Below are 27,634 nucleotides of genomic sequence, written 5' to 3' on the forward strand. Positions count from 1 at the left end.
TGTAGATGTTTTTACACCAAAATGAGCACTGTGGTCATGCTACAGTAATCAGAGACCAGTCTCCTGATGTTTGGAAATTTTTATAATGACTACGGTTTCTGTGGTTTTTCTTTTTATATTTTAAACATAATTTTGTTATTGTTATTTGTCTTGTGGTATGGTGGGGTGCAGTAGGTCACTGTTTATAGACCATTTAGATCTAAGTTTAGGGGTTCATCTGGCTCACCAAACCATACTGAGATAGCTCAGTCAAGAGCCTAGTTGTGAGTGGGTGATGAGATGCGCCTTTATGGCAAGTTGGCTTGTTGATGTTCTTATTGGCCTGCTGGGCCAGCCTGTCTTCACTGTCAGACCAGGAAACCTCAGATAACAGCACTCCTAATTTGTGTGGCTCAAGAAGGCACAAAAGGTTAAATGGGAATGAATCTCAGCTGTTGTGGTTTAACCCCAGCCAGCAACCAGTTACCACACAGCCACTCACTTCCTCATCAGTGGGACTGGGGAGAGAACTGGGAGGGTAAAAGCTGGAAAACTCTTGAGTTGAGATAAAGAGCTTTAATAGAGAAAGCAGAAAGCCATGCATGCAAGCAATGTAAAACTAGGAATTAATTCACTGCTTCCCGTGGGTGGGCAGGTGTTCAGCCACTCCCAACAGAGCAGGCCTCACCACGTGTAACAGTATGTCCCGCCCTTCCTCCTTGTTCCCTCCAGCTTTTTACATTGAGTATGATATTATATGGTCCAGAATATCCCTTTGGTCATTTTGGGTCACCAGTCCTGGCTGTGCCTCCTCTGCTTCCTGTGCATCCCCAACCTCTCTGCCAGTGTGGAAGTGCACAAAAAAAAGGCCTTGGCTCTGTGTAAGCTCTGCTCAGCAGTAACAACATCTCTACATTATCAACACTATGGTCAGCACAAAACCAAAACAAGCCCTGTACCAGCCACTGTGAAGAAAATTAGCTCTACCCCAGCTGAAGCCAGCACATCAGCTTAAATATCCATTATTCAGTTGCCAGAAATTTTAAGGATGCTGATGTCCCTGGCCAGTGTCAGCTCTACTACTTCTGTGGTCTTCAGAGCCTTTGCACAACAGAAGGACGGCCAGTGTTTCTCAGAACATGTTGCTGTTTTGTCTGATGGTAATCAAGTAGTTAGATGTCTAGGAGGAGCTCTTTTCTCTGCCTTCTGCTGCTGGCTGTTACTCCATGTTAGAGTCCAGTCTGTTTTTTGGAAATAGCCACATTAGGTATCAGAGAAGAGAATCAGTTCACTGATGTCTTCAGATTGTAACAGTGCATAAGTAATGACAGCCTAGTGTCATTATGGTGAAATTAATCCTGTTGTCCTTAAAGGTGGGTAGGGCTGTTCAGCTGGCACCTGAAAGGAAGAATACAGTCTGGAAGGATCCTGTAGCAATAAAGATGCTTGCTGCTCATTTTTACCTGTCCTTCTCTTGAATTCTTGGTCTATTGAAAATGGGTATGTTTCAACAACATTGACTAATGCATGTTAGTATTACACATACTCAGGCACATGAAACCCTATACAGAAGGATAAGTCTTAAAAACCCTGAGAACATAGGAAGGGTAGTTTTCATCGGACAATGCACCTTGATGTCAATATTCCTACTTTGACGATGGCAACTAAGAAGTTATTCAGGACTGCTTAAATTAATACCCATAAAGTTTTTATACTACAGCACGCTTGTTTTAAGCAAGGGTGCTAACATGTTACCCTTCTAAAGCCAGCTTTTCCTGGTTATTTTATTTCTGAGGAAAATAAATATCAATACACTAGAAATCCAAAGAAATGTCTTGAGTAGCTTTTTTGTATGGGTAAGCATCATTATCAAAGGTCTGACTCTGGCCATTTGCAAGGCATTAATTCCTGATAAACAGCAACTGGTGGGTTTTTTGTTTTTCTTAGTATACTGAGTCTAAACCTAACTGCTGTGATATACTCAGTATATCAGGGTGATGTCTAATAATGTCAATAAATTTGCCACCTATCAGTGTAGGAGTGACTCAGATGACTCCTTAGCAGTGTTTCCTTGCCTCATAAAATAGTGTCTGAACCATCTCAGATCCTGGGAATATTAGAAGCAGAGTTAGCAAGGATTGACTAAGCATCATGCCTGTTAGTAAGAATCCTCCTGTCAATCATTTGTAACATAATTTTTGCGATACCCTTTCAATATTGAGTAAGCACAGCTTTAGGCCATTTTCCATGCTACAGCATACATTTAATTTTTCTGCTAGTATTTGAATAATCTAAGACTTTTTGATCCATTCTGTTCTTTCTAGACTGTAACAATAAGAGTTTTATTGGCAGCTGTTAGTCAGATGGTGATCATATCAGGCACCTACACAACATCTACACCTATGTTGCATTTGACATGGCTGAGGATAGGTGGCTTATTACATGAGTTTGGAAAGATCTGATACAGTGCCAATGAGACTTCCATCCCATTGGGACCCACAATGAGAGATGAATTAAATACCTGGAGACACATTGGATGTCTCTTGGTTGACTTTGTGAACACGTCTTCTAGTTATCAACATCCAACTTTTCTTCCTGAGCTGTTTTAAAGTAGTGAGTTTAAAACTTAGGAAGACAAAGTAGTACAGTGAAATTATCTAGTGCATGTTCATTCTGGATTTCTTGCTGATCATGATGCTCACTCAAAAAATATATATTTCTCTATAACATATTGCAGCCTTGTCCTTTATGATCTGAATTAGCTCCCCAAATTTCAGTATCAGTATGTTCCATAGTTGACAGTGTAGCCTCCATTAGCTCCAAAAAACATGGTGATGAGGACTGGAATAGCATCACAAGCTTGCTTATTTTGGCAGTAATTTGGTTTGCTTACCTGGTTAAATAGCAGTATTTATGATTCCATTCTCAAGTGGGGGGGGCCATTATTTTTTTTAAAGGTCCATTGGTAATATTAGTTGAAAAATATAAGGTAAATTCTAATGGAGTCAGTAATCATATTTAATTTACAATAGCTGAGAACCCAGTTTAGTAGCTGCGTGGTTTTTAAACATACAATTAGGTTTGAGCTAGGTTCCTGTTTAAATTTTTTCCCTGCAGTGTTGCAGCTTTTACCTCTTTCCGGATGAAACATCTCAGGTGCTTTCAGTATCGTGTTCATGTAACTAGGCCAGTCACAGGAGCTGAGCATCACTTCACTGTTTTCAATGGTGTAACACCACTGAAAAATACAGAGGTGTTTCAGTGCTTTTGGAGCAGAAAAAAATCATTCTTACATGTGGTGCTGGAGCTCTTGCTATCAGATCTACTTTTTAAAATTGCTTTTTCTTGTTGCAATGGAATATTTATATTAAAAGTCAAAATACAAACATTAGGATAAATTCAGAGGTGAATGCATAGGTATTGTATTTCTAAGGCCACTTAAAGATTTTCTTTTCTCCCTTTGCATCCCCATGCACAAGTTTGTGATATCAAGATTATCTGAATGCTACTAAATAATGAAATATTTAATTTTTAACTTGCAATTTCTTTACATAACACCTCTGAATTACAACCAGAAATCTGAAAAGAGTTTCAGCTCAATTAGTTTAAAAGTTGATGTACCACAAGTTAAGAAAAAAAGGTATTGAAGAGTCTAAACCAGGGAGATAGCATCACTACTGTAGTTCACACTTCTGTGCCTTTTTTGAGTTACTGTAAGTGTTGTTGCAATTAGAAAGTGGAAATAAATTTAGAGCAATTGTGCAGATCCATATGTGGCACCTCTGGGTTTCAACTTTTACCTAAAGCTTGTGGTGTTTCAGAGCCCTGTATTATAAGAATGTTGCATATGGCAGTGTGACAATTTGTACTCAGTAGGTCTGTGTAGGAGTCCCTGTGCTTTCTGTGTACGTAGTAACAGGGTGGATGAAAGATGCCCAAACAGCTGGGGGCATGTAGTAATGCTGGATAACCACAGTACTCAGAGACAAAATTAATCTGGTCTTTGTGATGCATCCAGTGGAAATACTGTAATCTACATAAGCAGTTCAAGGTTTTCCTTGGCAAGCCTATTGGTGTGATTGAATAGTGCTTACGCTTGAATTGTTGATAGCATGTAAGTAGAAAAAGCAAAGGGTGGTGAGGGAAACTCATATGTTCCCTGAGGTGTAAAAGAAAAGGAATTTGGAGAGTCTGATGAGGAACATAGGAACATTTCAAAACCCATCTTCACTGGTTACAGGAAGGGAGTTTCCTTCCATCCTAAGGGCTTGTTTGGGTAAGCATGGGCTATTTTTTAAGGATTAGGAGGCTTTAGGTGCTTGGAATTTGTTATGTTACACGTTGTTTTGATTAAATGAAAACATTTGGACTTGATTAAATTAGTTTATCTGGAGCTCTTTGAGGTTGTTTGAGTATTGAAAACAAATTAGATTATGCAATTACATGAACAAACTGTATTTATCAGTGGTTTCCTAGCTGCTTTGTTGATGATTTCATGCCCTGTACTAGTGTTTCCAAGCCATCGCTGTGGCAGCTTTATTGGAATTAATCTTGCAAATGTTCTTTTTCTATGTATTGAGCTATTCAGAGATTCCCTGTGGGGGGATCTTGATGCACCTTACCTGCTGGGCTCATTTTGAACATTGATACCCAGCAAGCTGTGCCAGACTGGGAAGAGTTAATGATTTTGGATGCCAGAGGAATCAGAGCTTGCTATTACCAATTAAATGCCCAAGAATAGGAAGAATACTTTAAGTGTTTGTGTTTTCTTAATCCTGTCTCCACATTTCTAAAGGATGTGTCTGCATTTATAGTAAAAAAATAATTAAGCTTGTTCAATCATATCTTGACTGTTCCTTAAGAGACCATTGAGAGATTTAGTTTACAGTAGACCTGAGTGAGGAAATTGTTGCTTTCTTAGATCCATTAATACTTACTTCCTTTGCTTAGTTTGTAAGATGTGAACTGAAATTTCTTCTCATCCTATGCAGACCTATCTTCATGTTTTTATCAAGGTCTGAGCTAGAAAGTTTCACTCCATGATGGATACTTGTATTTCTTCTACTTTTTTCTTTTTGGAGGAAATGGTAACGACCTGGTGAGAATCAGGCTTCAGTGTACCCTTTTTCTGAATGTCAGTTGAGAGCTTATGTGCAAACCCAGCATCTTCAAATGGTCTCTCCCAAAAAGCATGGGTCTGTTTTTTGTCAGAAATGTCCCTAATGCCTCTGGCAGTATTCTGCCATTCTGTTTAGGTTCTTTAGCCTCAGTGACAAGACAAAACAAAGCAAAAAACTTAGAGGAGAGGTTGAACTGTTCAAACATGCCCTAGCTTTATGTCCTGTTTCTATCTTAAGTGGTCCTTTCCCTGGGGCTCGTTGTCTTTATTAAGCAGAGATTCCCAGAGCCTTGTCAAGGAAAAGCAGGGCTCCTTCTTATGCCTTTTTGAGGGCTTATGCTCCTCCAGCTCACTTTTCTCAAATGGTCTGTGTGTATATTCCACTTCTAGTGAAGCTGTGTGCCTGTGTAACAATCGAATGCAGCCGCTTTTCCTGGCCATAAACTACCTGAAGAAATCATGCAACAAGAGTGTGGGCTGGTTACACCTATTTAAAATAATCACAAATTTTATTTCAGTATTGTGTGGGTTCTTTTCTTTATTTTTTATTTTGTCTTTTGTTTTGAGTTTTTTTTTTTTTTAAGTTCTCATAATATTTGCTGTTTGAGATTGTCAAGTTTTTAGTTTAGCCTGGAGATTACATCCTATTTGTTTTTGCATGGCTGATTTGAGCTTACAATTGTATATTTCAAAATTTAGAATTTTTATTACAGAACTTTATAGTCTCAGAATAGATTTCATGTATTCTCACCTAAACTTCCTTCCTCACACATTAGGCCAGAGATATAAATCAGTGTCTGTTAACTGAGTGATTTACACCACGTGATAAGGTCCGAAGCTTGGAATTTTTATTTTCTGTTATGTTTAAATACTGAGGCATTAAATATTCTTAATTATTTACCTCATACTAGTCCTTTTATTGTCATTTGTTTACACTTATTTGCACAAATTATTTGGGTGGATAGCCAAAGCAAACAGTTGTGAGAAGGTATATGAACCAACTCCTTTCTGTTGACATCTTCCTTCCCAGTATTATTAGCACAAACTTGTTGCTCAAAAACAAAGCTTTTCATGTGCCTATTCATTCATTACCCACCAGATTCCTGCAGGAGAGGAACATGTGAAGAGTGCCTGGTGGTGCTGAGATACCCATGCAATTTGGCCTTCCAGATGCCTTCAATTGCTTTATAGGAATTGCTTTTAAGTAGCACAGAAGAAATTTATTTATTTATTTGGGTTGAAATTCTGGATATATTTATGTTGTTTAAAAGGTGGATTCTGCATGTTACTTTGTTGCCTCGACCCTGAAGAGAGGGGGAAGAAAATCTATAGGGTAGACCTCTTGCACTCAAGGAATTCCACAGCAAAACAATTTTTGTTAGCCTTTGTTTCACTGTACTTCCTTCAAACACCAAACTGCTCCACCCTTAATGCTATTTCATGTTCTTTCATTGTGTGATTTTGCTTTGTATAAAAACCACCTTGGTGTTCAAACTTGTTCAGGCACATCTTTAAAAGCACTCCAATTCTTTGTATGTTATCTCTATTACAATGCAGCCACTTGTTTATGGCTGCTCAGGAAATAATGGTACCAGAGAGAGAGAGGTGTCTGTCATGCTTTAGCCACTGTTGTCAACCCTCCTTCATTTTGCTCTGAAGTAACAGCAGTTCTGTAAGGATGCCTTTTAGACACTCAAATGAAGTCCCGACAAGGGTTTGGACCCAAAAAGTAGGGCTTGTGCTGTCATGGGTAGTCTTCCAAGGTTGACTTAGTACCATTAGCACAATGCTACATCTTGAAGTACTTTCAGTCAGTTTATATTAAATGTAAATATAAGATAAGACAAGAAAAACCTCAAATATACTTTTGCAGAACACAGTGAAGAAACAATTTTGGCAGTTTGCATTGTGTGTGGACCCATCCGACAATCAGGCGTTGGCATTCCAAACCCTGTCCAGGCAATGTGAGGGTGCCCTGCAACAAGCTGGGCTGAGTGCACTGTTTCTTGAATGTGTTTCCTGGGCCAAGGGAATTACACAGCTGGGTTGGAACTCTTTGGGCTGCTGAGTGTTTCGCTTTGTCTTCTTGCAGCACACAGCACACAAGTTCCTTTTCCAACACTGGCCTTCTATGGTTTTCATAACAGTAATACCCTGTGGTTGTCCAGAGGTCGAAGCAATTGGAATAATGAGCACTAGGTTCTTAATTACCTTGAATTATCTACAGTTTGTCATTTTTATTGTAATTCCTTACAGACCAAGCAATATACCAATCTAGCAAAATGCCATGATTACTGTAAAGGTTCTTATTTTTTAAAGCCAGAAACTTATCTTAAATCTTAAATGGTTACTGAGCTCTATTTCTCAAATACTATTTGATTACTGGCAAAAATGACCTCTGTTTGTCTTGAACAAAAACTTATGGTATTTTTCCTGTTGTTTTCACATCATTTAGTTCTTGGAAATTCTGACAGCTCATTTACATTGTGATTGATTACGGTGTCCCACATTATATTTTTTAGGAAGTGCTAAACCATGCCTATTACTGTGTGTATCTCTGAGTTGAGAAATATTTTTCATTTGATGTTGATGTTTTTCATGTTTCATCTGATAACTTATATTGCTGTAAATGTGCAAGTGCTAGCTAGCACAGAAATAATTAGCCTTGTCTTTATATTGGAGTTACAAGGTTTTAATGCTTTGGAGTTTGTCTATGAAATAATTTCAGTAGAGTCTCGTGATATTTTTATGATCTTTATGTGTGGATACAAATTAGCTTCTTTTATCTGAGAAATAAATGTTAAGCAAAAATCCAGATCTTCTGCAAGAAATAGTATTCTAGAAATAGTTTTCTAGAATAGTCACTATTTCTAGAGAACAGCCAAGACTTGAAGTCAAAATGGAAAATTTGTCCCCACTACTTTCTATTCTCAGATGAGTTTTTTCACAGACTTCCAGGAAAGGGTAAGTAGTCCAGGATTTTCAGAAACAGGAGGCAAATAAGAGTATCTGTACCAAAGTGTGAATAAGATTGGTAGCCAGCCACCATATTAGTTTAGTGTCTTGCTTAATGGCATGATGAAATAAAATAGCTGGGATATCTAAGGGAAGAGTTGCTTTCTGTTTGTCATGGAGAGAAGATGCAAACGAGGCAGAGGTCAGAGATCATGAAGAGGGGAAGTGGTTCCTCAGAAGTCTGAATGAGGAATGAAGCTTGCCAGCTCTATTCCTTTCCTCTTCAACTTGTGTGTGATACCATGTCAGATAATGCTAAAGCTAAAGTCATTAACAAAATTTTTATTTCTGTTTTCATTTCAGTTATTTGCCACCTTCCATGCATGAATGGAGGCCAGTGTAGTTCTAGAGATAAATGCCAGTGCCCTCCTAATTACACTGGTAAACTTTGTCAGATTCCCGTGCAGACTGCCAGTTCTCCAAAACTCTACCATCACCCACAACAGGTGAACAAGGCTGTAGGATCACAAGTTATCCACTCTACTCATACTTTACCACTGACAATGTCTGGACAACAAGGTGTAAAAGGTAACTTCTTTCTTAATAAAGATTTTTTAACTTGTTGGTTTTAATTAATTATTTTGAGTGTTCAACCAGTAACAACAATGCTATATTTACATATATCAAATATTGACATCACAACTTGAATCATGAGCTCACCAGAATGTGAACATATTTTGCTCAATGACTGAAATAATAAGAAATAACAGTGTTATTGAAAAGAGTTGGTAGGTAAATTTATTTTGATTTATGGTAGAATTTAATGAAAATTGCAGAGTCAAGGGATAACGCAGGGGATTTCTTCCAGAAGTGTAGACCTGTTCAAATAGACAGTGATTGTGGTTGAACAGAGTCCATAAATTGCAGTGTACCTAAGACAGCAAGTTACAAGTTATTCCATGGTTACTAATGGAGGGAAGAGACCATGCTTTTCAACATAAAAAATGTTAAATCTAATGTAAAACTAAAAATACGAGCTGTGTTTATCTTATATGACTCAGTAGAGTCTTGCAAGTTAATTTTGTGGTGAACTTTTTAGTTAACAACTTTTTAGTTAAGTAGGAAACCAGTGATGTAAATCAGATTTTCCCAGTCAAAGTTCATTCAGCTTTAAATTACTGTTTCCTCTCATACTTTTGTTGTGAGGTGAATACTTCTGATGACTTTGAAGAGAAGTGTTGAATATATTTCTTATGTGTCCTATGAGTCTAGATATCATTTTATCTGGGTGAAATCTTGTCCATATAAAGTCACCCCTGCAATTCAGATTCTCAACATATGACCTAATGTGAATTTTGTTTGCTTGTTTGATTGATTGATTTTTGCCAGATTGATTTTTTTTGTCAAGGGTAATTTTAAAATTACCTCTCTAAGGTTGGTATCTCTGAGTAAAAAGAAAATATATAGGGAAAGATCTGAGGAGGCTTAGTTACTGGCAGATAACTTTCTGAATAACTTTGCTAAAATTTTTTGTGATAAATATAATCTAAGGTAATAAATCTGTATTCAGAAAGGGACATAGCTGTGAAGGAACTGTTGACAGTATCCTGGAAATGCAATGGTTTTATAAGTACTTTTGAGTATCTCCTCCATCTGAAGAAGAAGAATTACCTAAACATTTAGCAGAGCATCTGTTTATTTCTCTGCCTATGTAATTCCAGATGAATTAATTTTAGACAATACAGTAGATGACAATCCCCAAATTTTTAACACAGTTATTTTTCAGATTCTCTCCTAAAATGCACTATAGTTTTCTCATTGCTAAAGAGTCTGATCTCCTGAATATTTTTTCCCGACCTTCAAATCCTCATAGGAATCATTAGCAATAACAATGCCTTTTCTTCTCTTTGCGTGCCCAAATGAGGATGTTGGATTGTTGAGAGACAAATATTTTATTTCTTTAAAGGAAAGAATAAAACAATTCATCCTGAAATGGCTGGCAGAAATAAAAATGAGCACATCTAGGCAGTGATCCAAGACCTGGAGAGGATTGTGATAATAATACTGTAGGGGAGAACCTAGCCTAAATTTGATGTTTTCAGCATCTGAACATTTCTGGATGGATTGGGACACTAAAGCAAAGAAATTCAGTGATTTCTTTTGAAAAACGATATTTTTGAATCACTATTTCTTTTGAATCACTATATTTTTTAGATTTAGCAGCTAGAGAAACTAGTAGAAGGGATCCCTCTTCATACATAAAAATGTTGGGGTGAGTTTTGTTCTTTTTACAGACAGACTAGGCTGTCTTGTCATGCCCTCCAAATGCAGTCTAACAGCCTGAAAAGGATCTCACTGCTTCTGCTTGTAAAACTGAAGCTTTCCCCTGTGGGTTTGCCTCTAGCAGACCTCATGTAGCATACATTTTGCTTGTGGGTTGTTTTCAGCTACAGGCAAGATCTTTACCCTGCAGCCATATTTTGCTGACTTTCTGCCATCTTCTTCCTGATGTTTCTGTCTAAGTATGTTGACAATTTTCATAATTTGAAACAATGCAGACAGTGTAAAAATAAGTCTATTTCTTTTAAGGAAGTCCTATGTGAGACCAATTAATACTGATAATGTACCTAGAGAAATGAAAACAATGTCAAAAACCAAAAGCACTTTCTCCAAAATATAGTTTTAAACCATCTCCAATAAATGAAATATGCCTCCTGAAGAGTGGAGCTGAAAATACCTAATGAAGTTCGAAGGAACAGTTCAAACTTCAGGAGACAAGGAGAAAATCCAGAAGACTGAACAATCCAGTGTGCATTATAGAGATAGGTGTGTCAAATGGTATTTTTTGGTTCTTGCTGTTTGGAAGGGGTGCTGCCTCTGATGGATTGTGTGTCCTCAAGTAGCCAGTGCAGTACTCGCTGATGAGAGAGGCCCAGCCAGACACAGGAAATGCTAACTTAGTTATGCAGCTTACAAACTCCACAGCCTGTTACATACCTCTCCTCCCTGCCCATCCCAATAATAGTTTAATTTGCTTTAAAGGGCATTTTGTGTTCCAGTGAAAAGAGGCTTAAGGGTCACAAGCAGTTCTGTGCAGCTTGCATTGACTGGAGGGTCTCAGTCTACATACCCAGACTTAAAACTACAACCATATTTAAAAATGGAAGTGTCTGAAAATCATTTCCTCCCCCTTTATCTGCCAAACCCTGAATTCAAAGTTCAACAAAGGGAGTGGTGATTTTAGATGGTTCAAATGCTGGCAGCTCTTGCAGGGGCGAACCTGGGATTTGGCAGGTATATAAAGATGAAGAGATGAAATCTGAAACTTCTTCTGTGTTCCAGAGAAAAATGATGGGTCTGAAAATGAAAATAAACTTACTATATATTCAAAAATAACCTAGTAGAGTATGAATTCTAGAACTTTGAATGGGGTTCTAATTACACAGTATGACCACAAATATTAATGTCATACCAGCCAATTTGGACATCCATATTTATCTAGCAGTGTTTACAGCAGTCCAGCTGTCTTTACAAGCCTATAATGTTGTTCTTTCCTTCATGAAGATTTTTCATTTTCTTGCTTTGTTAATGAGACTCAATGTGTTCTTTAGCCTTCCTTCTAACGCCAAAATTTGGGCTTCATTTATATTTCAGTCACTTCAAGGCACTCTGTAAAAATTCTGATATACAAAAAAGAATGTCTTAGAGGTGCCTAAGATGTCTTTTTCACATATTCTGTTACCAATTTCTCTTACGTGTTTTTCCTTCAATTATTTTAGTGAAGTTCCCTCCTAACATAGTGAATATCCATGTGAAACATCCCCCTGAAGCCTCAGTTCAGATCCATCAAGTGTCAAGGATTGACAGCATATCAACAGGACAAAAAGCGAAAGTACCTCAGCCGGTACATCCACAGGTCTCTTACCAAGGTCTTCCGTATCAGAAGGCCCAGAAAGGACATACAACTTACACAAATCAACAACCCATTCCTCATATGTTTCCTGTTTCAGTTAAAACTCAGCTTGGGCGCTGCTTTCAGGAGACTGTTGGGACACAGGTAAGAAATGTTTGCTAAGGCTTTTTGAAACAGGTAGCTTTAAAACTCTATTATAAAGGAATGAAAAAAAATCAAAAAATCCAACAATTGGAGGGAAAGGACACATTTGACATTCTTTTCTGCAAGAAAATTATTTTGAGAATGTAACATTTTTATTAAGTAACATTTTTCTGAACCTCTTTCTCCTTCAAGATAATGTCTTTATTTTCTGTGGACTTGGGTCCCTGACATTTTGGTTTCAATTATTTTTTCCATGGCTTTTTTTCATGGAAATTCCTATTCAACAACTTTATATGTTTTACAGTATTTTAGACTAATGTTTTGAATCTGTTGAAATGTGACTATTGAATGGGGTAGAAAAATCATGAAAGCCAACTGATTGTTCACTAGAACATTAAAACCTTAGTTCACTTAAAAATAGTATGTTCACATACTATTTTTCATATGACTTTTCAAAATTGTGTATCTTCTTTCAGTCCTAAAAGCATTCTAATAGTGACACATATTTTTATATTTGTATATATATTAGAATATATATATAGAGGGGGAGATTATAAGGACATGTGAAAAGATGATTAAGAAGTCAGTAAAATCCTGTAATTTATTGCTGATTACCTTTCTGAAATTTGGCTTTTCAGATCAAATGTCTTTAAGGTGAATGCATGTCTCAGACTGAAATAATGTGTGAGGTTTCAGGAAAAATCACTTATTTTGGGAGGTAATGTTAGAGAATAAGTATGTTGTTATTCAGGCTAAAAAATACTTTATGACTCTATCACTGAAGATGTGAATTTTAAGTATATCACAAGGGTTCCTTTGCTTTTGGTCCTTCCATTAATAAGCACCTAAAGTTTGCCAATTTTCAAACATAAAATACTATGTGTATTTCCAGTATATTTCACAAATGCTTGTTAGATGTTGGCAGCAAAATTATCCACAGAATTCACTGGCACAGAGCATGCCTTCCTCTCAAAGGGACATCACCCATTGCTTCTGAGATGCAGGACTGGAGCAAAATGCCCTTTACAAGTGTTTCTTCTGGCTGTTTTTTCCAGCTGTCAGTGAATTTTTTTAAAAGCTTTTAAGTTGTGTGCAACCCCTGCCTTCACCCCACAAATAAAAGAGGGAAGAGACCTCAGTGCCTTACTCACAGATGGGCAAGGAGTTTGGAAAAGATCAGTAATGGGGAACAGACAGGAGCAGAAATAGGATGCAGTCAGAAGCAGGATGAAAGTGACATAGTTGTCAGGTCCTAAGGTACTGAACTCCACCTGCTATGGGCAGAATGTTGAACTTGAAATCAAAGTTCCTTAGTCCCAGTCTCCTGCCATCTCTAACGAGTTGACATGAGGATGCTTGAAGGTAATCCATTCTGCAAAATGCAATGAAAGAAGTTAATTTAAATGCCATCACACCCCAAGGATTTTTTAGAAGACCAGAGATAAGCTTGCATATGGAACGTTAAAGGCTAGACTTTACTAATTTTCAAATGATTGGTTTGATATCTACAATTTTAATTTACACTGGTGAGTTCTTTGTGCTTGTCTGTTTCAAGCATATTGAAACTTTCATTTTTTTTCAACAAGTGTTAAAGTACATGGTCAAATGAAAGTTCATGGATATTACATGAAAAAATGAAAGAGAGCCTGTTTCAAACAACAATTTCTCTCTGTTTCCTAAAATGAGCAATCTAAGAAGCATGGCATCATAATGTGCAAACCTAAAAACCTGGAAATAAGTATGATAATTAATAGTTGTTTATTATTTTTTATATATGTCTTCGTACTCATATATAAAGGAATACAAGTTACTTCCTTGGTCTTACACTTTGCAGTGGGTGCCGTTTTATCTCCTATCTCCTTTTAAAGGGGGAGAAAAGGGAAAATAAGCTTGTATTACCCTCATGTCTGACTTGGAATCCTACTAAATGTTTAGTCACCAATTTTTTTAACTTTTTTTTTCAGTATTTCCCTGGAAATACTCAAGAAAGGGTAGTGCCTCCTAGTATAGAGCAATGCATGTTCTCAGTTTTTACAGATTTCATTGATCAGTGTCAATCTTGAGGAAGAGCATAGTAAGGATTTCAGGGGCATTCCATTACTGTGATTGTTCAATTTAGAATTGGAGTTATAGAGTGGCATTTTGTAGAATATTCATTTAAGACCTTGCTTGTCTGGCTCATTTACCTTTCAGATTTGAATCTGAAATGTTGTTTTTCCTGCAGCCAGTCAGTGCTAATTATTTATGTTAAATATGCCTTGAACTGGGAAAGACAACTTTCTTATTTTAAGTGCTTAGTAGACCTACTCTTAAAGAATTAGCTTTTCAGTTTCTTTCATATTTGCTTTACTAGGTCTGTGGGTTCTCTCTTTTTGTTCAGATGCAATACTAAAATGAGCTTTCCCTAATAGTAGCAATGTGATGCAAGCCCTTTCTGGAGTTGATGCTGGATAATTTTGATACCCATACTTAGTTCAACAATCATCAGTGTTTATACTTTTTTTTTTTTTTTTTTTTTTTGCAGGGTGGATTGTGTATTTGGCTTCAGAAATGTTTTATTAAATATCCTGGGATCTTGAGATGGCTTTACTGTCTGTAGAGCAGATTGGTTGAAGGATTTTTGTGTGGCCTCTTGTAGACAAGTCAACTAAGTTGATTAGGGCTTTGCTGAACTTAGTCTTGGTCCACACTAAAAGCACAGGATTAAAACTGTATCAGAATCTCTTTTTGGTTTTGTGTGCATGTGTAACTTCTACCATTCTGTGTTTCTCCCCATCCCTTGTTCTCTCCTTCTTATTCCTTGAATTTCAGCTGCCCTTCAGTTACAGGTCCTTTGATTTTAGTGCTCTGAGGTCTTTTTCCATAATCTTGTGTGGAATATTTTTAATCTCCCAGCACATTCTCCCTTGCCCCACCATAGTTAAATTCCCTTAATGTATCTCATTCAAAACCAGGAGGATACTCAATTTCCAAGACAGAGTACATTTTATGCAGTGAATTTCCAAGGGAATGCCTATTGTTACAATTGGCAACTGGAGCCACCTTGAACTGAATTTCGGAGGACATTGTGGCACAGACAGTTAAAGAATCTGGTCATATTGCTATGCCTGCAATCACTTTTCATTAATGATATAGGAATTCTTTCAGTCCTTCTCTTTCCTTAGCTGTCTGTAGTACCATAAAAGACAGAGCCATAAGAACAAGTTAGTTAAAGGTGAATGAAAAGATATCAGTCTACCAGCTCAGAAGGGCAGGGAGAGTAGAGGGACAGAGGAATGAAATTTCCTAGTTTAATAAGAATAGATAAATAAAGACATAATTTTTTGTAAATACATGTACAAATGTATGTATGTGTTGTTCAATTGTGATTGTTTTCTGAAGCATCCTCAGCACTGTGAAGTAAAGTGGAAAGAAAACTATAAAAGTATCATTACTATTTGAATTTTTAAAAGGTATTATAGGAAGCAAATAGTGTTTTGGATGGTTCTGTTTTGTTCTCAAGTCAATTCATTTTTCCTGTCTGCCTGTCTTTTCTCTGAGTGGAACACTCAGCATTTATTTCTCCTCTGGGACGTGTTAATTGTGATTGCTCCAGGATAGCTTATCATGTTACATGGTAGCCCACAATGATACATCCCACACAAAAGCTGTGGCTTATCAAACTTTCCTAGTACACAAATATTTTTGCAGGTTATATCATAAACCATGTTAAGCTGCAGCCCATAAACTTCCTGTTGGCATAAAGATATAGGAAACAAACCTTTACCTAAACTTGCCCATTATTATATAGACAAATGATGTCGAGGAAATAGAGACTTGAAGTTGGGAAACAGACATAATGGAAGCAGTAGGACAAAAATCCCAAAAATCCCAATGGAGAGCAGTAAATTTTTAGAGAGCACTCTATAATGATGCCTTCAAAAGCTGGAGACTGGGCGTCGTGTCCTGCAAAATATTTTACAGCCATGTAGTCCTTTATTTCTGAAATCCAAGGAGTTGATCATCTTAGACTGCTGATTCACTAAGTCCTATTTAGAAAGCAAGCAAATAAGATTTTGGTTTTTTTTTTAATGCCGCTTCTTCAGATGATTTTATCCTAATAAAAATGCCTTTATTATGACACAGGATATCTTATTTCCCAAAATGCTTCTGCAGCATCAGTGGTGTACCTAGTAAAGATTGTGTTGGTATTCTTGAGTTCTGTTGATTTTGCATATAATTTCTTTGCATTTAAACCAAGAAAAGGATGCATTTGCCATGAAAATCCATATAAAGATAATTGAGCACTACTTTTTTCACCCCTTAAGGTCACTTTGAAGTATTTACTAAGTATATTAGTAAACACTTGTGTTTACTACACGTGTTTAAAACACATGTGTTTTCTGTTTTCCTATGGTTACTGCATTGCAGTATTATCACTAGAAAATGGGGGGTTTTTGGTCAAAGTTGTTTAGGTCTCTTCTTTGCTTCAATGTAAAAAAAAAAAATTGCAAAACAACAAGAAATTGGAGAAGCTGGTAGTGAAAACAATTAATCTAAATCAGGCTCTTTCTGTCTAGATTCACATGTAAAGCTGTTCTCTTCTGCAGATATTTTTGTGTATTAGGTTTACGGAAGGAGACTTCTAGTGATCTCAGCATCTGTAGTTTAAAAACAAAATAAGACGCCATTGTTATTCTAAAGAGAAACAGGTACTGAAGTTGCTTACCTTGATGAAGGGAACACATGGCAAAATGTCCAGAAGAGAAGCTGGCTATGAAGTCATGTCTGCCTATGCTTGTTCATTCCTCCTTGTGTAACTGCTGAGAAGAGCTGGACTGCTCTCTGAAATGATCACTGCAAGAATTTCAGAAATACTGTCTTCTGATCTCCCCTTCTTGTGGTACTTCAAATTCAAGTCAGTTCCAGGTTGCTGTGTTGGGTATATGTTCCTCACTTTCCAGTGGTTTGCTGCACGATGCTTTGTGCTTCCCTTGCAAAGTGCTTTAAAAGGTGTTGCAGAAAAGGTCCATACTTGTTACAGCTCTGTTCAAAAGGACACCTAAGTTAGAGTTGTTTTGGTATCACAAAGTGAAATTTGGTGGATTATAGTGATACTTTGAAAAATCATCTTAAAGAAAATCACAATATATCATCTATAGGAGAAAAAAGAAGGGTATTTTGATAGATTAATGGTTTTAATTAATTTGTTTAAATTATTTAAATGGTTTAATAAATAACATTAATGATGAACACTAGGAAAGACTTTTGAAAATTATAAGGATTGTCCTTTTTTCAGTGCAATCAAAACTCTCACATATGCATTCAAATGTGATTCACATGCTGCTTAGTATTTCTGATCAACAGATATTAGTTAACATCTCCAGTGGGATAAATTTCTAGGAGACAGTTTATTTAATACTTTGTTTCAGCACTGTCTTTTACAGGAAACATTTGCTTTGGTTTGAGCAACACATTTCTGTCTGCTGTCAGACTTAATAGAATACAAAATAGAGACAAGTGATAGGTGGCAGCTGGAAAAGGTCAGAAATTATCAACATTGTATCATGGTCTAGACTCTGCAAATAATTTAGCATTTATTTCATTCAGACATGGGCATACACTGACTGGGTACTTGACTTTGAGAATATGCATACAAGTTTTAAAAACTGAGCTTAGATAATTGATGAGTTTTTCATTATGGGAAATATTAAACAAAGGCATTGAAGTTTTTGAGTCAGAAATCAGAACAGCAAAATATGTTGATAGCCTTTAAAGCCTAACGTAACCTACTGATGCTACTGTATGCAATACAATCATAATGTAGTGTGGAGGTGATGACAGCAGTACTATGCCTGTTGAAATTATTCATTCAACTGTATGAGCATCCCTGTAGAACTTCAGATTTATAAAACCTTTCCTGGGGAGGTAAATTTCAGGTATTTTCTTTTTTTGACAGCTGTATGAAATGAACTTTGGTATTTACCTTCTTAAGGCAGGAGAAGTGATACAATTTGTGCTTCATACTGGTACATTTTCCTCTTAGAGCACTTTTAAAACCTCTTTTCTTTAGAATAGTCTTAAAAATACCATCTCATAAAATTAAATAACTGTCTGGAATTCCTTGAAGCTCATGGTTTGGCTTCTGAAGTTCTTAAACAAATAGACTGTCAGAAATTGGTGTGGATTCATTTCCAGGATTAATAGTTCATTTGCAGTAGTTTCTTTGCAAGATCAGTACTCTGAAATATCAGAAGATTAAAGATGTATCAGATACCAAAAACACCAAACATTGTTTTAATTACTCAAATAGAAGAAAGCTGGATAATTTTTACTTGCTTATGAAGAATGTTCTGCTTAAGCCAAAACAAATTCTTTACCAGTTCTTCTGGAAAGTCTGGAAGTATTTAAGTTTCTCTCCTCTGCTAATGAGACAATGCCTGTTAGTGAGCCAGTGCTACATGGGAAACACTCTTCATTTGTAGCAACCTGTCATTCAGCTGGTCCATAAGCTAATTAAGTATGTCTGTTAATTGTTTCAGTAATACGGTGTACTAAGTTTGAGGTTTCTTGCTCTGTTTGTCATTCCTATTGGGGAAAAAAAGAAGCAACAATCCAAGGTCTGTGCCTGTTGAATAGTTTGCAGGAAGTTAAACAGTGTATCCATTCACTTCTGCTATTGTGGTATGTGAAATGCAGTCTTTTGAGCTCAATCCCAGAGTCATTAGCTATTAGCTCAGGCAAAGCACCTATCAATTTCAATCATAGTTAATCATGTGACACTCCTTTATTTATGCCTGTATTGTGGTTTTAACTAACAGCTTGTGACAGGGATTTGTAGATGGGTCATGCAGGAGTGGGAGTCCCAGGAAACCTTGTGGTCCCTTGGCCAGAATTCTCTGTGGTTGCCCTGAGACTAATTGCCAGACTGGGCTCCCTACTGCACTTTACAGGGAGCTGAATAAATTTCCTCTACAGCCTTAGCAGATGAGTTGCAAGGATATAATCCTTCCTTTTCCCTGGCATTGGAAAATACGTGCAGCGCTGGTGGCAGTACACAGCTTAGCACTCTAGGACTGTGGAGATGGGGCAGAGGCTGGAGTCTGGACAGGGTAACAAGGAGGCGATGTGGCTTGGGGTGGCTTTTGTGCACCAGCATAGGGTCAGCCAGAATTTCAGTCTTCTAGTGGGAATATTCAGTACTTCTGTCAGTTATATAAAATATTGGCATAGGAGCCCAGGCACGCATGAGGAAAAATATGTGGATTTGAAACAATGCTTTCAGTGTCTCAGTGCTTTACCCAGTAAGAACTTCGTTTTATAGCAGTACCATGTGTGCATCATACTGCTGTTACTGCTGAGCCTCTTTCAGCACAGTTGAGCTCTTTTATACCAAACCTTCATGACTTCTTTGCCTTCTGAATCAGTAAGACTTATTTCCAAATCATAAGATTATGACAGAGATATCATTCATTAAAATCTGTACTCTTTTCCAGGAGCCCTCAGGAATACAGACTAGATTCGTTTAAAATATGTGCAGATGATGGATAGAAAAGTGTAAACCTAAGCTTAAAGAATGGCATTATCTTCATGCATAGTCAAGCATGCCTCTGTTTAGCTTTCCTGCTTATTTTAAGCTCATAAGTATGTGTTGGAGTTGTGTAGAATGGTGAAACAAACTAAAAAATGGTTATGAATTCCTCCAAGTGACTTTTCCAGTCACTTGTGAGTAAGAGACTGAAAAAGACTGTCTGAAGAGCTAATGAGTTCGTCTTGGTAGTAGGAAGTGTGTTAAGACTTTTGAAGTGGAAAGGAATTACCTATAAAAGTTTTTGAGACCTGTAGCAATTGAGCTTCAGTTCACGTATGCTTAAGGTTGATGAAAGGAGGGATCATCTTAAGAAAATGGAGCTGGCTAGGGAACAGTTTGTGCAGTGCCATGAGTGGTTAGAGTATCAGAGAAATCAGGGTTTAGTAGCCATAGAAGAACTCTGTTTCTGCTTGGATTAGGACTTTGCAGAGCACTCATGTTTTGTGATGCATAGCTCCAAAATTACACAGATCTTAAGTCAATAGGAGCCCCATGTGGGAGCTGCTTTTCCTTGTTGCTCAGTTTCTACAATGATCTGGATGTTAACCAAATTAACATTGATTCTTCAAGCTTTAATTCACCATAGAGGCAGTGGGAGCAGCAGCTTTAATCATTGCCAGCTTTTACTGACAGAACTGCAAACCATGGCTGCCAGATGACTCAGACTTTGGCATCCTTATTTTTGCTCATGATTTTTATATGGAAATTCGAAAAAGTTATGACCACAAAGATCATGATTTTCAGTAGAGTGCAAATACTGTAGCACCACACCTAAATTATAAGTGGGCTTTAATCCACCCTCCTCCTTCTCCCCTCCTTTCTTTTTTTCCCCTTCTTTTTTACCTTGTTACTATTAGATGACACCTTTTCTATTTCGGGGAAAAGGGAAAAAAAAAAGGGCGATGGGACGACCAATTCATGATGACATGTTGGCTCTCATGTTAGTGGAATCTTGCCTTGACACATGCGAGCTCCTGGGATGTGTCCTTGAGGTTTTGACCTTGAAGAGAAACACTAGTGTTTAGTTAATGTGCCTCACTTCCCAAATGCTCCATTTCTGAGATCATAAGGGGAGATGCAACTCTGGTCTTGATTCCTCCCCTTTCTTTTTGCGGAGTGGAGAGTTGTAAAACTGAGGTACAGTGGCAGAAGAAGAGCTGGGTGCAAAATGCTTTAGCTGATTCTTGGTACAGCTCTGTTGAACAGTATCACTAACCAGTTGTACACAGGTACAGTGTACAACTTTAGCAAGTGGCTTCTCTGTCTTTGAAGCTCTAGAAAAGGGATTGAGCATCTGTAACTATAAAGCAAAGGTAGCTGTGGTTATAAAGTAAAATGGTCCTTCCTTGGAGCATACCTACCTGGGATTGCAGGTTGAGAAAACCAACATTGTGTAAAGATGTAACTTGAACTCTCTATGTTTTTAGGGTAACCACACAGCAGAGGCATTATGAGTGCTCTCCAGTTGAAAGATATTTTGAGCTTCTGTGCAGCACAATCTGTGTATCTTCTAGCTAGGGGCAGTTGGAAGAGTTTATTTCAGTTTTGTAAAAAGCAGAGCTCCTATGGCACAGGAACTTGTACAAAATTCCTCATTTTTGCATCTTGATGGTATTTCTGAAGTACCAGGCTGGGACCTACTTATGGGTGCAGAACAGAGTGGACTCTGACTGATGGTCAGATGGTCAATGGTCAGCCTTGTATTAATCCTACCAGTGCCTAAGCGAGAGGAGTGCAAGACAGCTGAAAGATATGCATTCACCTAGGGTAAGCCTGGGCCTTCATCTGAAAGATAGGACTTGCTGAGATATTCTGCTGTTTTAATGCAGCCAAATACTATCCAGGGAAGGAGTGTTTCTCATCCCTTGCAACACAGGAAAATTTGTCACCAGACCCACTCCAGACAGTAATGTGAAAATATACTCCTAAAGTTGCACAGTAACTGAGCAGTCTCTTTGAACCTGTTTGGCCCCTCTGTTCTTTTAGCTGTTCATGTGCCATGCCAAACTGAGGCTCAAAGCACAGGTGATGCTAACCTGTATAAGGGTAGTGGGCAGAGGGACACCATAGCCATGCCAAGTTGCCCTGGTGCTAAAAACTTGGACATGTGTGGCTGGCTGTCACTGAGATAGAGGACACTTCAGACTTCTCACGCATCCCTTGACAGAGATCTAAGCTTCATGTGCTGCACATCCTAACTGCAGTCTGCTGTTTAAATATTGAACTGGTGCTGCTTTTAATTTCTTGAGATACCTCAGAATGTGTCTGGGAAGTATCTGTGAAAAAGGGGCAGAGAAGATGGCTGGGATGATGCCTTGCTGGGCCTCTCCATGCAGAGGAGACTCTCTGATGAGTCAGAACCCTGGCAGAGTAGCTTGCTGTCCTGTTTGTAGTCACAATGGAAAGCTACACAGGGTAACTTTGCTTTAGAAACATCATTGGCTCATGTGTGACAGTATGATTAAGAGCACATTGGAAAAATTTTGGGAAAGCTGGGGAAAGCTGTCAGTGCCTGTGCATTCAGCATGCATCTGCACTGTGGATGACTGTGTTACCAGCTAAGTGAAAGCAGCCACAAGGCCACAGCCTGTGGCATAGGATGAGCCAGCTATCTTGAGCTGAAAGCTCTGGGGCAATGAACATTTGGGTCAGATGTTTATGTGCTGTCAGAAAGCAGAGTTAGATTAGGAAAAGTCTATTCACACCATATTGAGGATTCACACTTCAGCACATTAGAATTGTTTGCTGCAGTGCCTATTTATATCACATTTGCTTTGAAAGTGCAGCTGTTGTGGACTTCTGGGCTTTGTGTGTTCCATTGTATACCTGATTGACAGGTTTAGATGTTTGGGGGGGGCTCTTTTTAGTGTCTGCAGCTTAAATACATTTAAGCTTTCTTTGCCATGCAAAATGGAAGAAAATTGCAAAAGTCAAGACGATAACTAGTATGTTGTAAGCTTCCAAATATTAATAGTCTTATCATTATAAAGCATAATACGTATGTTATTGATTGGTGGGGAAATAGAAATTGACCTCAGAAATAATAAAGTATTTGAGATAATTCATATAGCTTTTGAAAAAGTGGACAAGCATGTTTTTATGATGAAGACTATAGCTGCCAATGGTGAGTTACTATGCTAGAAATATGCTCAGTCATTCCTATGATATACTGTTTTCTTCTGGCTTTTTCTCCCTTTCAAATTGACTTGGGGGAAGATAATAATGTCATGTAATTTACTCATGCCTGTGTAGAGAGTCTCTGCAATGTGTGAGCACCATTTAAGTTCAGTTAAGAGCTCCATTGAATCTTCAGTGTCTCGGCAAGAGGTTGGCCCAAAATGACTGAAAAAGAACATCGTGCTGGAAGTGAGTGTTGAACAGTATCACTAACCAGAGTATTCTTTACCTGACTATTTCAGTGTGGCAAAGCACTTCCTGGCCTTTCCAAGCAAGAAGACTGCTGTGGAACCGTGGGTACTTCCTGGGGTTTTAACAAATGCCAGAAATGTCCCAAGAAGCCATGTAAGTGCTATTTTATTATTATTATTGTGGCTTTTCCCCCTCAAGTAGTATTTTCCTTTTTTTCAGAGGGAAAAAATACCAAAGGAACGTAGTAGAAAAAATGTGCTATGATTTGATTAGGGACAGGTTGTAGAAACTGGAATTCCCTTGCATGCCAGCAGAGTTACAATATGCAGGAACTTGGTGCAGCCAGCAAAGTTGATGTCATAGGGTTTTTTCCCCTGCTTTTTCCTCCTTTGAGTCAGTGATGGACTGTTGCATTTACTCAGTGCAGGAAGAGTAATCACATTGATTTTTCCAGCTGGTCTTCTTTTTTTTTTTTAAATTTGCACAGAAATCTTGAATTATAGAGGCGCCAGTTTCTGCTTGGAGAGAATGTAGTGACCTCTCGGGACTGCAGATGAAATTTCATGTTTGGAGCCAAGGTTTTCCAGGCTCTAAATTGCTGGTTGCTTTTTTTTTCCTCTGCATTTGAAATATCTTCCCCAACAATTAGACAATGACAAAGACTTTCTTCAGCATTTTATTATAATTTGACATTATATTAAAATGAGAAAAGAATTTAGAAGTATTTGCATGATTGGTGAGGATAACCTCTTGAACTTTTTGTGAATTACATTACTGTTGCACAGGAATAATAATCCTTCTGTGTCATGTCATATTTTCGGCATTAAATAAAAGATGGGAAAAGATAAATATGATCTCTGTTTTGCAGATGGAGTGGACCTGCACTTACTGGGCCAAAAATAGGTCATTAAATTGCAGTAGTTCTTACCTAGTTCTTCTAGGACACTGTTATTCAGATAGCAATGCTGGAAATATGATCAGTGTTTGATTTTTTTTTTTTTTTGGAAGTGTGTGTTTCTCTAAGTCTTAATGTGGATGCAAATACAATTCCAGCAGAAAATCTGCTATTACTCCTATTTCTCTGACTCCACCTTCCATAGGAGGCTTTGATATAAATTTATGGTGACTCAGTCTGGTTTTAGTTTCTGAAACATTTTGTGCATTTGAGTATGTCTATCTTCTGACATGCTTTAAAAAGAGATCCTCCTTGGATGTTTGAATGTCATAGTTAATAAGACTCAGGTATCTATTTTATTCCTGTAGCATGTAAAAGGAGCATACATGCCAACTGTGTAAAATTTAACAAAGACAAGTGCCAGATTCTGCACCTGGCCCTGGACAACCCTGGATGTACAGAGAAACTGCAGAATGAGAGAGCAGTACCAGTCAGAAAGTTGAACAAGAGCCAGCAGTGCCCTGGCAGCCAGGAGGTCCAACCCTGTCCTGGGGTGCATCAGGCACAGCATCGCCAGCCGGGCAAGGGAGGGGATTGTCCTGCTCTGCTCTGAGCTGGGGCGGCCTCACCTCGAGGGACAGTGTTGTGTGACACAATGTAAAAAAGACATTGAACTGTTAGAGAGTGTCCAAAGGAGGACCATGAGGATGGTGAAGGGCCTTGAGGAGAAGCCGTATGAGGAGCAGCTGAGGTCACTTGGTCTGTTCAGCCTGGAGGAGACTGAGGGGAGACCTCACTGCAGCTACAACTTCCTCATGGGGGAAGGGGAGGGGCAGGCACTGATCTCTGCTCTGTGGTGACAGTGACAGGAGCCGAGAGAATGGCCTGACATTGTGTCAGGGGAGGTTTAGGTTGGATATTAGGAAAAGGTTTTTCACCCTGAGGGTGGTTGGGCTCTGGAGCAGCTCCTCCAGGAAGTGGTCACAGCACCAGCCTGACAGAGCTCAAGAAGCGTTCAGGCAATACAATTGAGCTACATTTTAAATCTAGTTCATCAGAATCATAGTGACAAGTGAAATGTTGCTTATTTGGGATGTAGGTGTGCTATGAGAAAAATCACAAAAGCCTGAAATGTGTTTCAACCAAAAATTGGTTGGAGCTACTAATACAAATTTTTGATGCCTGGTTTGAAGGGAAGCACACTTGCTAGTTCTTCATAGTTCTGGTAAAATACTGATTGCCTCAGCCTGGAATCTACAGTTGATGTGTAGATCAGGCAGCTGTTTAATGGCAGGCTTCTCAGCACAGCATTAAAAGCAAGCAAACAGGAAAACTGTGAAAAACTTCTGATCCACAGAGGCTTCCTATGTGGGTACAGAGAAGTGCTTGAACCCAGCCTAAAAACCTCTCCTGAAGAGAAGTCCACCGTTCTTTTTTCAAAGCACTGAGTAATTTGTCTAAATGCTAATGACATGAGCAATGTCCTTTTGTTATAAAAAAGTTCAATGACTAGCATGCTTGCTCAAGATGGGACATTTCAGAGTTCCTTTATCTTCCAGAATAATTTCTAATCTACATTTTATACCTATGAGGAGATGCCCTAACCCATAAAATGTAGAAACAATTCTTGGAACAGATCTAGGAACCCAGTCTGTTTCCCAGGACCCTTAATTACTCACAGTATGAGTCATGCTCACTCCTGCTTTCTGGCTCAATTTGGAATTGCTTTTTTGAATGTAACTGAATTATTTCAGGAAGAGACAGAGAATGGTGCCACTTGGAATAATCCTCTTCTTCTGATTAAAGCACTCCTGGAAAGTAAGGATTTGTGTCTCCTAGCCATACTAGGACACATTTCTCATCTTTCTAGGTGGGCGTTCTCACTGTATGTTAGTGTTTTAAGAAGGGAGGAGGAGAAGGGTACACTACCTATTTTATCCAGATTAAAATACAGTATCATTATATCAAGAGTGTGATTTGGTAGGTGTATGCATCAAGAATATCCATTTAATCTGTCAAGAAGGTTTAGTAGCAGTGTATGTATTTTCTCTAGGCTACATTTGATTTAGGAATAATTCTAAGCATGATGCTATTTAATCATGCATCTTATACATACATCAATCTTAAGCAATTCTAGACGGATGCAAATGGTGAATTTTTAGATTTTTAAGAATTGAAGGTAATACATTTAGTGTGTTGCAGTTGTTTAAGTGATCTTACAGCATCTTCAAATGTTATAGATGTTCAGTTTGAACTTTGGCACAAAACCTGAAACCTAAAAATCTCTTCTGGATCTCAAAGTGTTATGGTTCTGTAGAGTTAATGATTTCCAAGGATAAATGTACGTTTGTTAGAAGATTTAATGGAAGTCTAGAGTGGATGTTGAAGGATTTATATTCATCAAGTGTTTTTATTATTACAACACTGTGAATGCTTCAGTGGTAAAAAGTATATGCATATATTATATACATAAATTTATATTATATTGGATGGAAAAACTTGGGAGTCAAGTCAGTAGGATGCCAGTTAAGTGATATCTATGCATGTGTCTCGACAGATTAAATTAGTCTCACAGTCTTCCCATATAATTCTGACCTGTCTGATATTTCATTAAAATGGTATTACCATTTTTGTTGTAGATGTTTTGGAAGCAAACTTTCTTTGGAAGCAAACTTCCTTTGGAAGCAGACTTCCTTATGGTTTTATGCCTCATAAACTTCATTAAAAGTCAACATGTTTTTATAATAATAAGTAATCAGATTGTGATTTTCTGCATAACCCATTTCACCAAAATATTTAAGCACATACTTTAGTGTCACTAGCAGGTACTTCTCTCTTCAATCAACTGATTAAGGACATGCATAAGTTTGCATGTGTCTTGTTCCCGTGGTCTTACAGAGGGCTCTGTCATCTTTGTAAGGACTTGAGTATTTTGGGGAACAGCCACTGCTCAGTCAGGGATTCTGTCCTGTTGCAAATCTAAGGGCCTTGGCCTGAGACAGCTGCCATATCTGTAAGTTTATGGGTTGTTGAAAACAACATGGGTTGTTTGGTTGTTGAAAACCAAAAGAAGTTTTGGAACAGATCTCCATTTTTAAGGGCTTCTAGCAGAAGACAGCTTTTAAGAAGCAGGGTCTGTCTGTGTTACATGGGGGATGTTGTGATTGGTCAGGCTTCTTGCTAACTTAGTAATTACAAACAGGTTGTTTAGGCGAGTAAAGGGTAAGTAATGTTGGACTCCATCCAGCTCTCACATGGATCACCAGCCATCACTGAACAAGCTGCTTCTCTACTGTGACTTGCTTACGTTTCTGCTCTTTGTTGAAAGGAAGAAAACAGCTGCTAGTACGCTGCCAGTTTCCTGTTTGTTGTGGGAGTAGGAGGATGAGGAAGGGAGGGAGAGGTTAAAATCTCTGACCCCAGTCCACCACTGCGCTTTCTAGAGCAACTGAGTCACCTTGGGAGGGAAAATGTGTTGCAGCACTGGAAAAGACCTGGCATAGGTTATGGGCTGGTCTTCTACAACTGGAAGCTGTTTTCATTCAGCAGGCTGCACTGCAGGGTACCATTCCTGCCCACAGAAAGTTACAGAGACTCTTCTGGTTTTAGTGTGGATTAAATTAGGTCTGTTATGGCAAACATAGATTGGTTAGGACATAATGAGTGCAATTATGAGTTTGGATCTGCCAA

General features: G+C 38.1%; 1 protein-coding gene across 14 annotated transcripts in view; it reads left to right on the forward strand.

Moving 5' to 3' along the window:
- Positions 1-27,634, forward strand: part of LTBP1 (latent transforming growth factor beta binding protein 1) — a 184,451-nt gene that overhangs the window by 74,512 nt on the left and 82,305 nt on the right. For 12 of the 14 annotated variants that reach the window (XM_012572450.5, XM_030268501.4, XM_030268499.4 and 9 more), the window contains 3 exons: positions 8,417-8,641; positions 11,833-12,110; positions 23,100-23,202. In XM_012572450.5, the coding sequence (XP_012427904.5) occupies positions 8,417-8,641; positions 11,833-12,110; positions 23,100-23,202 (606 nt within the window). The remainder of the gene's footprint in view (positions 1-8,416; positions 8,642-11,832; positions 12,111-23,099; positions 23,203-27,634) is intronic. The other 2 variants (XM_030268504.4, XM_030268507.4) reach the window with 1 other exon arrangement.

Source organism: Taeniopygia guttata, chromosome 3 (genome assembly GCF_048771995.1).
Source record: "Taeniopygia guttata chromosome 3, bTaeGut7.mat, whole genome shotgun sequence".
In the NCBI taxonomy this organism is placed as follows: Eukaryota; Metazoa; Chordata; class Aves; order Passeriformes; family Estrildidae; genus Taeniopygia; species Taeniopygia guttata.